This window comes from Lynx canadensis, chromosome B3, assembly GCF_007474595.2.
Source record: "Lynx canadensis isolate LIC74 chromosome B3, mLynCan4.pri.v2, whole genome shotgun sequence".
NCBI lineage: Eukaryota > Metazoa > Chordata > Mammalia > Carnivora > Felidae > Lynx > Lynx canadensis.
Genome location: NC_044308.2, coordinates 46,143,324 through 46,155,534, shown reverse-complemented (window position 1 = coordinate 46,155,534; position 12,211 = coordinate 46,143,324). Strand labels below are relative to the sequence as shown.

The following is a 12,211-nucleotide window of genomic DNA, read 5'->3' as shown; positions in this document are numbered from 1 at the left end:
GTGTGCTCTTGCTATTTCCCCTGCCTCCTCTGCATTATCCTGAATATTTGTGTTTACCATTCCCCCGCTTTAAAAAGTTTTATCTGAAATATATAGGTCGTTGAACAATATATTGTACAGTTTTGCTTGCTTCTGAAGATCATGTTCCTTTCTATGGAGCTATTTAAATCAATTTCCTGTCTCTGAAAAAGATGGTGACAATTTACAAAGGCATCTGCTTTCTCCCATAACTATACTTTTAGTATAATGTACCGTCATTGAAGACTTCTTCAGAAGACAGAATCATGGCACAAAACCCTTATCAGAGAGGAACTTTAAGCTGTGACCTCAAAAAATAAGCATGTAACTAAATTATATTTAGTAGGTAATTCATATATCCACCTTTCATTTTTTAAAATTCATTCATTCATTGATAAACATTTCCTGATTGTTTATTTTGTGGTTGCCCTCATAGATGGATGATTTCCAGGAACCCCTCCACACCTTTCCATTCATTATCCCCAGGATTCATCATTTCAGGATACAAGAAAGGCAATTCCTGAGTAATCAACCTGAACTATCCCTAGATGTCTTCAGTTTTGACAGTGGGTTCAGGGACTATATTTTCTGAAAGGAAAATAAATGGGGCATATTCTCTCAAGAGTACTCATAGGAAAATGGAATAGATCATCTGAAATCAGGTAAATGGAAAATCCAGGATGATGGTTGCCAAGCTACAGTGAGTGTCCTTATGCTTAGTTCTTGCTGAGTTAAAAGGGAACCATGAGCCTGAGAAAGACTGGCTTGTTTAGTGGATAACTAAACAATAATATCAGGAGAAAGGTCCAAGTGCAATATCACTAATTTCTTGTTTGATTTCAGAGCTGGAAATAACTTCTGGTGGATTCCTGTAGTGGGCCCTTTGGTTGGCGCTGTCATTGGAGGCCTCATCTATGTGCTTGTCATTGAAATCCACCACCCAGACCCTGACCCAGACTTCGAGACAGAGCAAACTGAAGACAAAACAGATAAATATGAACTTAGTGTGATAATGTAGTAGTGTGCTCAGTTCTGGGTTTGCAATTGGCTGAACTAGTATTCTCTTCAGAAAAGATGGCATCCAGGCATCTGTGTTTTCATAAGACTAGGATGGAATCCATCCAATTTTCTCTGCTAGCCGTGTGAGGCACCTAACTGTAAAAGCATTCAAGTAAAAGCTTGCAAATGCCGACCTCTTCTCCACCAGCTTCCCCCAGAATAGCACTGAATATTCCCTGCTCTGTTTATTTTATCCTTTGATGGGAATCTTTATTAGTGGAGGAGCACTAATCATTTAGAACTTTGACCATGGACTTATTTGGATGATCTTAGCTGCATTACTTGTATGAAATGACATTACAAAAGCCTTGTTTTCAAATTCCACAAAGATTACCTTTTGAGTATCAACCAAAACTAAACTGAAAGACAAAATAGTGATTTCAGTTAATATGTCCACGGATTAGCATTAACTCTGTAGTTATGTTGTGCCACTATCTTTGTATGAATACAGATATTCCTCAAACCTGGGAATAAAGGAAACGTAGACTACAGCTGGAAAGCACAGGGGAAGGACATTGTGGCATTCAGAAACCTCAGGAGACAAGACAAATTTGGGAAACCAAATGGAATTTTTTAACGGAAACCATTTATCAGATTAATCTCTTGCTCTTTGCATTTTAGAGGGCACCAACTAATTTCCTTGTCTTTGGTATATAATAACCTAAAATACAACTGTAACCTCAGTCATGAAAAATACATCACTCTGTATTTTTAACTCAAACGTGTTTTCCTAATTGTCCACTTGAGGATAGACGTTTGAAAAAAGATGTCAATGGCTGCACTCATCCATTATTCTTCACATGCCCTAGAAGTCAAAACTGAAAGCCACTGGAACCTGGACTAGAGGAATCTTCAGGATAGAAGGTCCCTGGAAAGATAGCATTACCTTATTGGGCTTTACAACTCACGAAACACTTCCATATTTATTATCTAATTTAATTCTCATGGTGATTGTTTGAGGTATATGCCATGCTTCCCATTTTCTCAGATAAAGAAACAGAAGCTCAGGGAAGTTAAGTGAGTTGCCGAAGGCCACAAGGAAAATTGAGCCTTGTCTAATGCATCCTACACCTTTCTGAAGATCAATAACTGGCCAAGATTCTTGGCCAGCCAGAAGACATGGATTGGCAGTTGCCAGAATGTGCACATCTTCTGGACATAATGTTCCTGGGATCCTAAAATATAAAGACCTTTATCATCTGGTTTTATTTCCACTGTTACTGAAGCACTAACAAAGGAAAGAGGTAGCAATTTGGTTGTACTTTTCATGTGCTGAAAAACGTTATCAGAAGGCCTCTCTTGCTTGCACTTGCTAAATCTTGCTCCTCTTCCCCCTCCTTCCTTCTCTGCCAATCACAAACATTACATTTGGGGAATTTCCTGTTGGTCAGGCTCTTCCCTGTGAAGTGCTCTAATTGATGTTGCTTTGGTGACAAGTTTACACAAGCTTGTAACTCACAAGCACCAGAGAAATTGCCCTACACCAAGTGATTCATTCTCAAACTGTTAAAAAGCCCAGCCTTCCCAGAGGTATCCACTTTCCCAATTGATTTGTGATGATCGCAGAACAAAAAGTAAATGTGAAATGTTTCCAGTGGCCTATGTTCTACCATCTACCAACCTGGAATTTTTTTTTCCTTGCTCTGAAACTACCTGGATATTTCCTCTCTGAAATAAAATTAGTGTTTTTTTTTAAGTTTTTAGGAGTATTATGACTTCTAAGTACATATGTTCATCCTGTCTACAAATTCAGATCTCCTGGGGAGCTTTTAAAAATTACTAATACCCAGTTATTCTTTTGTAAATATCACAGTGATTCAAATGCATAGCCAGGGTTGAGAACATTGAGTTAGTTAAATTATATGTGTCTAAGCTTTCTTTGAGAACCATGTCTGGAGGTGGCCAGGTGATTCCTGGTAGCATTCATAGGCTTGGGATCCTCAGAGATTTGAGAGCAGTGGTTCTCAATAGGGGGAAGTTTTGCCCCCTTTCCATTCCCTTCCACCACCCCCTGCAAGGGGATATTTGGCAATGTCTGGAGAGGTTTTTGGTTGTCATAATTGCGGCAGAAGAGTTACTGGCATCTAGTGGATAGAAGTCAGCATGCTGCTAAACATCCTACAAAAGACAAGACAGCCCCACCCCAACCCCCACAATAAAGAATTATTCAGCCCAAAATGGCAATAATGCAGAGGTTAAGAGACCCTGGATTTGGAAAAAAAAAGTGAGGTGAGGAATAAGAGAAGACACTGAAACCCTGTGCCCTGGTTCAAGTTCTGCAAAAACAGAGATGCCAAACAAGTCAGGAACAGCCCCAGGGTAGATTATACTTATTAGAGGAAGAGGCAATGTAAAATTTTAGTTTTCAGGTTAAATTGTGTAATTTATGATCTATGCAGGTGCTCATTAAACACTACTTGGTGATTAATGACTGAAATTATAAAGAAGAAATGCACACTTATGGAAATCAAACCCAGGAAGCCTTTTTTTTTCAATGGAAAAAAAAGCTCCTCTTGTTCTAGGTGCTCACATTCTCTCTCTGCCCCAGTTTACAAGTGAGTTTGCCTGTGGCAGGTTCTTATGCAAGATAATGTCTTTGTGGTTGAATGATCAGTATCAGAAGTCAATTGGAGCCAAATAACCTATTTTTCAAATAGACATTTTAGGAGCTGGAATTTTAACATCCCCCACCCTCCTTGTCAATCATGAAACTTAATAGAAAGTATTTATTTTAATGACAAACAGAATTTCTCTATGATTCTCCAACTTGTTGAGATGTCAAAGCATGTCAAATATTGTAGGACTTTTTTTTTTAAGTTTATTTATTGGTAGGGAGAGGCAGAGAGACAAGGAGAGAGAGAATCCCAAGCAGGCTCTGCACTGTCATCACAGAGCCCAATGCGGAGTATGAACCCACAAACCATGAGTTCATGACCTGAGCCGAAACCAAGAGTCAGACGCTTAACCTAGTGAGCCATCGAGGCACCCCAGACTTTTCTAACTAGTAAGAACCAAGGTTAATACTCAGCTGTTGAACAGGATAAGCAAAGGATAAATGTCACATTTAAAAATCTGATCCTTAAGATATAAATTATTGTTTCCTTTAAGTTGTTTACACACACACACACACACACACACACACACACACACACGCACACACGCACACACACACACACGTCTTATATAAATGTTGTAGAATTTTTTTTTACCTCAATACCCGGGTTCGTTGTCTTGCCACTTCGAAAAATGAAGAGGTGGACACAAAATGAGCAGCAGGCAGAAGTTTATTAGAGTATAAGACCAGAAAAGAATAGTATGAAAGCTCTCGTTACAGAGAGGGGGCATTCAAAAGCTAATGCCTGCAACTATAGGTAAGGGTCCTTGTTTTATAAGGTTCTGGTCAGCACCCATGTCCCTTCCCCCATCATTCTTTCCCTTACTGGCTAGACAACTTTAGGTGCTGGGTTGTCAATTCCTAATTGGTTCGACTCCATTGTGTGAGGAGTCAGACTGGTCATACTGTCCTAAATAACACAAGTTTTATGGTTTAGCTAGGTATTTTTATTGTCAACACATTATACCAGATGTACTAAACAGATAGATACAGACCATTCCATCCAAAAGCAATAGAACATACATTCTTCTCAAGGGCACATGGAAGATTTTCCAGGTTAGATCATGTGGTAGGCCACAAAATAAGTCTTAACAAATTTAAGAGGATTGAAATTGTATCAGGCATCTTTCTGATCACAATGGTATGAAACTAGAAATGAATTGCATGAGGAATACTGGGAAATCCACCAATATGTGGAGACTAAACAACATGCTACTGAACAACCAGTGGGTCAAAGAAGAAATCAAAACAGAAATGAAAAAATACCATGGGGGTAAATATAAATGGAAATATACCAAAATTTGTGGGATGAAGCAAAAGCAGTTACAAGTGAGAAGTTCATATTGAGCCTAAAATGTATATGCAAATGAAAAGGCACTAGAAGACCCAAAACAAATGAAAAAAGGAACACAATTGGAGGACTTATACTCTCTGATTTCAGTACTTTCTATACAGCCAGGGACAGTGTGCTATTAACAGAGCATGTCCCTAAGGAGGGACAAATAGATTAATGAAACAAAATAGAGAATACAGACTTTGATCCACATTTATGCGGTAAATTGATTTTCAGTAAAGGAGTCCATGTAATCCAATAGAGAAAGGACACAGGTTTCAAAAAATAGTAATGAATAAAGGAATAGAAAAAAGGAAATCTTGACTCCTACTTCATAGTAACATAATACACAAACATTAATTCAAGATGGATCATAGGCTAAAGCTTCTAGAGGAAAACATGGGAGGATATATTTACAAGTTTAGGATTAGAAGAATTCTTGTAAAAGAATATAAAGCAATAAAAATAGGTTAATCAGACTTCTGCAAAATGTAAAACCTCTACCCATTAAAAGGTACCATTAAGAAAATGAATGTGCAAGCCACAGACTGGGAAAAAATATTTGTAATACATATACTTAACAAAGAACTTGCACCCAGAGTATCTAAAGTACTCCTTCAACTCAATAAAAAAGACAAACAGATGTTTTTTAAATGAGCTAAGGACTTAAATAGACACTTTATTAAGGAATATATATGAATGGCCAATAAGAATATGAATGAAGTTCAAATTAAAATCACAATAATGTATTAAATTACAGGCACTAAAATGGGTAATTCCAAAATAGACTTAATAACAGTAGCTGAACTCATATTATCAGTGGAAGTGTAAAATGGTACTACTCTGTAAAAGTGTTTTTTTATAAAATTAAGCATACATATATTCCATGACCGTGCATTTTACTCTCAAGTATTGACCCAAGTAAAACAAAATATGTCTTCCAAAAAGCCTTATACAAGAATGTTCATAGCATCATTATTCATTATAGCCCTCATTTGGAAAAAATCCAAATGCCCATCAATAAGAAAATGGATATATAATTTGTGGTATATTTTTACAATGAAACATTACTCAATAATCAAAAATAATATGCTAAAGGAGCACCTGGGTAGCAGAGTCAGTTAAATGTTCAACTCTTGGTTTGGGCTCAGGACATGATCTCACAGTCCATGAGTTCAAGCCTTGCGTTGGGGTCTCTACTGCCAGTGTGGAGCCTGCTTGGGATTCTCTCTCTCCCTCTCTCTCTGTCCCTCCCCCACTCATTCTCTCTCAAATAAACAAACAAACAAACTTTAAAAATAACATGCTATTAACACATGCCATAACATGGATAAATCTTTAAAACATGCAGAGTAAAAGAAATCAGACATAAAAAGTACATACTGTATGGTTAAATTTTTAATGAGCTCAAGGGCAGGAAAAAGAAATCAGAGTATTATTTGCTGCAGAGGTGGGCAGCAGTATTGATTATAAAAGGACTAGAGAAAATTTTCTGGAAATAAAAGTTTTAAATTTCTTGATTGGGTTAAAGATTATATAGATGTATACATATGTCAAAACTTACACTGAAAAATCTGTGCAGTTCACTGTATGTAAATAGTACAAGAAATCTTTAAAAATATTAATATATGATTTCTCATTTGAAACTATAAAGGCCACAAGTCAGTGGGATAGTAAATTCAAAGTAACAAAAGAAAAAGACATCAATCAAGAATTCTATGTCCAGCAAAAATATGTCCAGCAAAACTACCCTTTAAAAAATAAAGGAAAAGTTAAGACTTTGCCAGAAAAACAAAAGCTGAGAGAGTTTGTCACCGATAGATCTGCACTGCTTGAAATACTAAAGGAAATCTCTCAGGGTGAAATTAAAGGACATTAGACAGTAATCAAATCCACATGAGAAATAGACTGATAAAAGTAACTACATAGGTAAATATCAAAGGCAGTATACATGTCTTTTGTTTATAACTTTTTTCACATGGCATATTTTAAAACATAACTGTATAACACTACAATTACATGGTTCTATTGATAGTTTTATAACGTATAAGTATGTAATTTGTGTGACAACAGCATGAAGTGAGGAGGGAATGAAGCTGTATAGGAGCTAGGTTTTTTTTACAATATTGAAATCAAGTGGCTATTTATCAGAACTAGGTTGTATAAATTAATAAATTTATTGTAATTTCCAGGACAGCCACTAAGAAAATAACTCAAAAAAATAGTAAAAGAGACAAGAGAATGAAAATACTGAACTACAAAATATGTTTAACACAAAAGTAGGTAATAATGGAGGAATAAAAAAATAAAAATACATAAGACATATAGAAAACAAATAACAAAATAGCAATTGTAAATTCTACCTTTTTAATGATTACATTAAATGTAAATAGATTAAACACTTCAGTGAGAAGATGGAGATTGGCAGAATGAATCTGAAAATATCATCTAAGTTTATACTGTCTACAAAAGATGCCCTTTATACTGGAAGTCAAACATAGGTTGAAAGTAAAATGATGGAAAAGGATACACACCATGCAAATGGTAATCAAAAGAGAAGTGTCTACTAATATCAGAAAAATAGGTATTAATGAAAAACTGTTACTAGAAACCAAGAGAACATTTAAAAATGATAAAAGAGTGCATCAAGAAGACCTAAGGAGTGTAAACATACATGTACTTGAAAGTAGAGTTCCAAAATACATGAAGCAGGACAAGTCTCCAGGACAGACTATAAGTAGGCCAACAAATCCCAATAAATTTAAAGGGATTGAAATCATACAGCAGTGCCTGATTGGCTCCATCAGTTAAGTGTTGGATTCTTGATTTCGGCTCAGGTCATGATCTCAAGGTCCTGAGATCAAGCTCCATGTGGGGCTCTAGACTGAATGTGGAACTTGCTTGGGATTGTCTCTCTCCTTCTCTCTCTGACCCTCTCTTACTTATACTCTCTCTCAAAATAAATAAATAAACATTTTAAAAAGGCAGTGAAATCATACAATATATGTTCTCTGACCACAATGAAATGAAAAATCAATAGCTACGAAATTTGGGAAATTCACTAGTATGTGTAAATTAAACAACCACTATTAAATAATCAATGGGTCAAGGAAGAAATCCAAAGAAAATTAGAAAATACGTTGAGATGAATGAAAATGAAAACATAACATATGGAAATTTATGGGATAGAGTGAAAGCAATGCTCAAAGGAAGATTTATAGCTATAAATGCATATGTTAAAAGAAAAAAAAACTCCAATCAACAACCTAGTCTTCTGCCTTAAGACACTGAAAAAGAAGATCAAACTAAACTCGGAACAATTTTAACAACACTGGAATAAAAAAAAAAAACACCTTAAGAGCAAGCAAAAGGAATGAAATAATAAGGATTAAAGTAGGAATGAATGAAATAGGAAACAGGAAAACAGGGGTGCCTCTCTGGCTCAGTCAGAAAAGCATATGACTCTTGATCTCAGGGTCATGAGTTCAAGCCCCACATTGGGTGCAGAGATTACCTAAATAAATAAAAACTTTCAAAACAAAAGGAAGTAGAAAACAATAGGGAAAATTAACAAAATGAGAAGCTGGGCTCTTTGAAAAATCAACAAAATGGACAAGACTTCAGCTAGATTAACCAAGAAAAAAGGAATACGATTCAAATTACTAAAATCAGGAATGAAAGAAGGAACATAACTACTGAACATACAGAAATAAAAAGATTTATAAAGGAATACTATGAACTTCTATATACCAACAAATTAGATAACTTTGAAAAAAAAAATTTCCTGAGAAGGACAAAAAGCATTCAAACTGACTCAAGAAGAAATAGAAAATCTGGACATACCTGTAATGAAAAGATTAAATTGATAATCAAAAGACCTCCCACAAAGAAAAACCCAAAACTAGATGGCTTGTCAGGTGAATTCCACGTCACATTTAAAGAAGAATTGGTACAAATTCTTCAAAAACTCTTCCAAAAAATGGAAGAGGAGAAAACACTGCTCAACTCATTCTATGAGACCAGAATTATCCTGATACCAAAATTACACAAAGATATTACAATAAAACTACAGACTAAAATCTTTTATAAGTATTGATGCAAAAATACTCAAGAAAATACTAGCAAACTGAATCCAGCAACATATAAAAAGAATTATATTCCATGATCACAGAGATTTATCCTAAGGATGTAAGATTGGATCAATGTATGAAAAACAGTCAGTGTAATAAGCCATAATAGAATAAAAGGCAAAAATGACATGATCATTTTAGTAGAAGCCGAAAAATCAATTGACAAAAATCTAAAACATTTTTATAATAAGAACACTCAATAAATTAGTGATAGGAGGGAGTGTCTTTAACCTGATAAAGGACATCTACAACAAACACACACCAACATCATACTTACTGATGGAAGACTGAAATCTTTCCCCCTAAGATCAGGAACAAGATAAGTTATGTCTACTCAGATACTTCAACATTTTACTTGAAATCCTAGCCAGTACAATTAGGCAAGAAAAAGAAGTAAAAGACATCAGATTGGAAAAGAAGAGGTAAAACTGTGTTTATTTCCAGATGACAGAATCATGTATGTAGAAAATCCTAAGGATTACACATACACACACACACACACAAATACTACTGGATATCATGGGCCTGGGTGGCTCAGTTAAGCCTCTGACTTCAGCTCAGGTCACAATCTCACAGTTCATGAGTTCAAGCCCCATGTCAGGCTCTGTACTGACAGCTCAGAGCCTGGAGCCTGCTTCAGATTCTGTGTCTCCCTCTCTCTCAGCCCCTCCCCTGCTCATATTCTGTCTCTCTCTGCCTCTCAAAAATAAATAAACATTAAAAAAATTTAAAAATTAAAAAACACTATTGGATATAATAAATACGTTCAGCAAAGTTGTAGGATAAAAGATCAAGAATCCAAAATCAGCTTTATGTCTATACACTAGCAACAAACCATCTGAAATGAAATTATAAAACAATTCCATTTATAATAGTATCAAAAAGGATAAAATTTACAAATAAATTTAACAAAATGCTTTCAAGCTTTGTACACTGAAAACTGTAAAACATTGTGAGAAGGCGATGTGACTGTAGAAGAAAGAGGAAGTGAGAGAATATCATGAGAAGGACTTGGCCTACCATTGTTGGCTTTGAAGATGGACAAGCATGTGATGAATCAAGGAATGAGGGTGGCCTCTGGTAGCTAAAAAAGAAAATAGATTATTCCCTGGAGCATCCAGGAAGGAATGCAATCCTGATTTGATTTTGGTGAATCCATGTGGGATTTCTGGCCTATGGAACTGTAAAGTAACAAAATTGTGTTGTTTGAAGCCACTATGTGCCAATTTGTTATATATGCCATAGAAAACTAATACTAATGGTAACACTGTCAAACACTCCCGAAACAATCTTGAAAAAAACAAAGTTGAAGGACTTACACTGCATGATTTTACAACTTATTACAAAGCTGAAGTAATCAGGACAGTATGGATAAGGATAGACATAGAACAATGGAATAGAATTGAAAGCCCAGGAACAAACCTTCACACTTACAGTCAATTCATTTTCAACAAAAGTGCCAAGACAATTCAATGGAGAAATAAGTTTCTTTCAACAAATGATAGTGAAACAACTGGATATATACCTGCAAAGGAAAGAATGTAGATCCACGTCTTACAACATATACAAAAATTAATCCATTATGAATCAAAGACTCTAAATGTAAAAGCTAAAACTAGTGAACTCCTAAAGGAAAACATAGGCATATATCTTTATGACCTTGGATTAGACAATGGCTTACACCAAAAGCATAAACAACAAAAGAAAAAAAATAAACTGGACTTCATCAAAATTAACTTGTGTTTCAAAGGACACCATCAAGAAAGTGAAAAGACAGTCTATAGAATAGGTGAAAATATTTGCACATCATATATCTGATAAGGAACTTATGTCCATAATATATAAAAAATTAACAGAAATCAATAATAAAAGGACAAATAACTAATTTAAAAGCAGACAAAGGATTTAAATATACATTTCTCCAAAGAAGATATATAAATGGCCAATAAGCACATAGAATACATAGAAAGCCCAATAAACACATAGAAATATGCTCAAAATAATTAATCATTAGGGAGATTCAAATCAAAACCACAATGAGATACTGCTTCCCACCTACTTGAATGGCTAGACAACAACAAGTGTTGGTTAGGATGTCTGGATACTGGACCCTTCGTATATTGCTGGTGGAAATGTAAAATGATATGTTTGCTTCAGAAAAAGTTCCTCAGTGATTAAGGAGAGTTACCATATGACATAGCAAGTCCACTCTTAAGTCCATATTCAAGAGAATTGAAAATATTTACACAAAAATGTCTATACAAAAACTTGCACATGAATGTTCATAGACGCTTACTCATTACACCAAATAGCAGCACAAACATCCATCAACTGATCAGTGGAAAAATAAAATGTGGTATGTCCATACAACCGAATATTATTCAGCCATAAAAGGCATGAAGTACTGATGCATGCTACAACATGGATGACCGTTGAAAACAATCTGCTAAGTGAGAGAAACCAGACACAAAAGACCACACATAATATGATTCTACGTATACAAAATGTCCAGAACAGGAAAATCTATAGAGTCAGACAGTAGGGTTTTCAGGACCTGGTTGCCATGGTCTGGAGGAAGAGGAAATGGAGAGTGATTGCAAATATATACCAGATTTCTTTTGGAAGTGCTATAAATGTTCTGGAATTAGATGCACAACTCTGTGAGTAATCTATAACCTGAATTATATACCTTAAAAGAGCAAATTTTACAGGAAACACATTATCTCTCAATAAAAAAGAATGTTATGACCATTTAGATAAGCTTTTCTTAAGTAAGCTCTACACCCCACATGGGGCTTGAACTCATAACCCCAAGATCAAGAGTCACATGCTCTACCAACTTGGCTAGCCAGGTTGGTATCATGACCATTTAAAGAACAACCTAGAAGCATTTAGTTGTAGTAGGTACTTGTATTCCTGTGATTCAGCACCTCCCTCCTGTCCATATACTTCTGATAATCAGATCCATAGGGACATATGCATGGGGATGTTTACTGTGTTGTTTTTGACAGAAGGATGTTAGAAATAATCTAAAAGTCCATCACTAGGGAAATGAAA

At 35.4% G+C, this 12,211-nt stretch overlaps 1 protein-coding gene across 3 annotated transcripts in view; it reads left to right on the top strand.

The window, feature by feature from the left end:
- The window catches only part of AQP9 (aquaporin 9), a 68,219-nt gene that overhangs the window by 44,060 nt on the left and 11,948 nt on the right, over positions 1–12,211 (top strand). Inside the window, exon 6 of one of the 3 annotated variants that reach the window (XM_030318089.1) lies at positions 862–2,771. The exons of the other annotated variants lie outside the window; for them this stretch is intronic. Coding sequence (XP_030173949.1) covers positions 862–1,036 — 175 coding nt within the window. The 3' untranslated portion in view covers positions 1,037–2,771. Of the gene's footprint in view, positions 1–861; positions 2,772–12,211 lie in introns of those variants that run through there. 3 annotated transcript variants of the gene reach the window in all.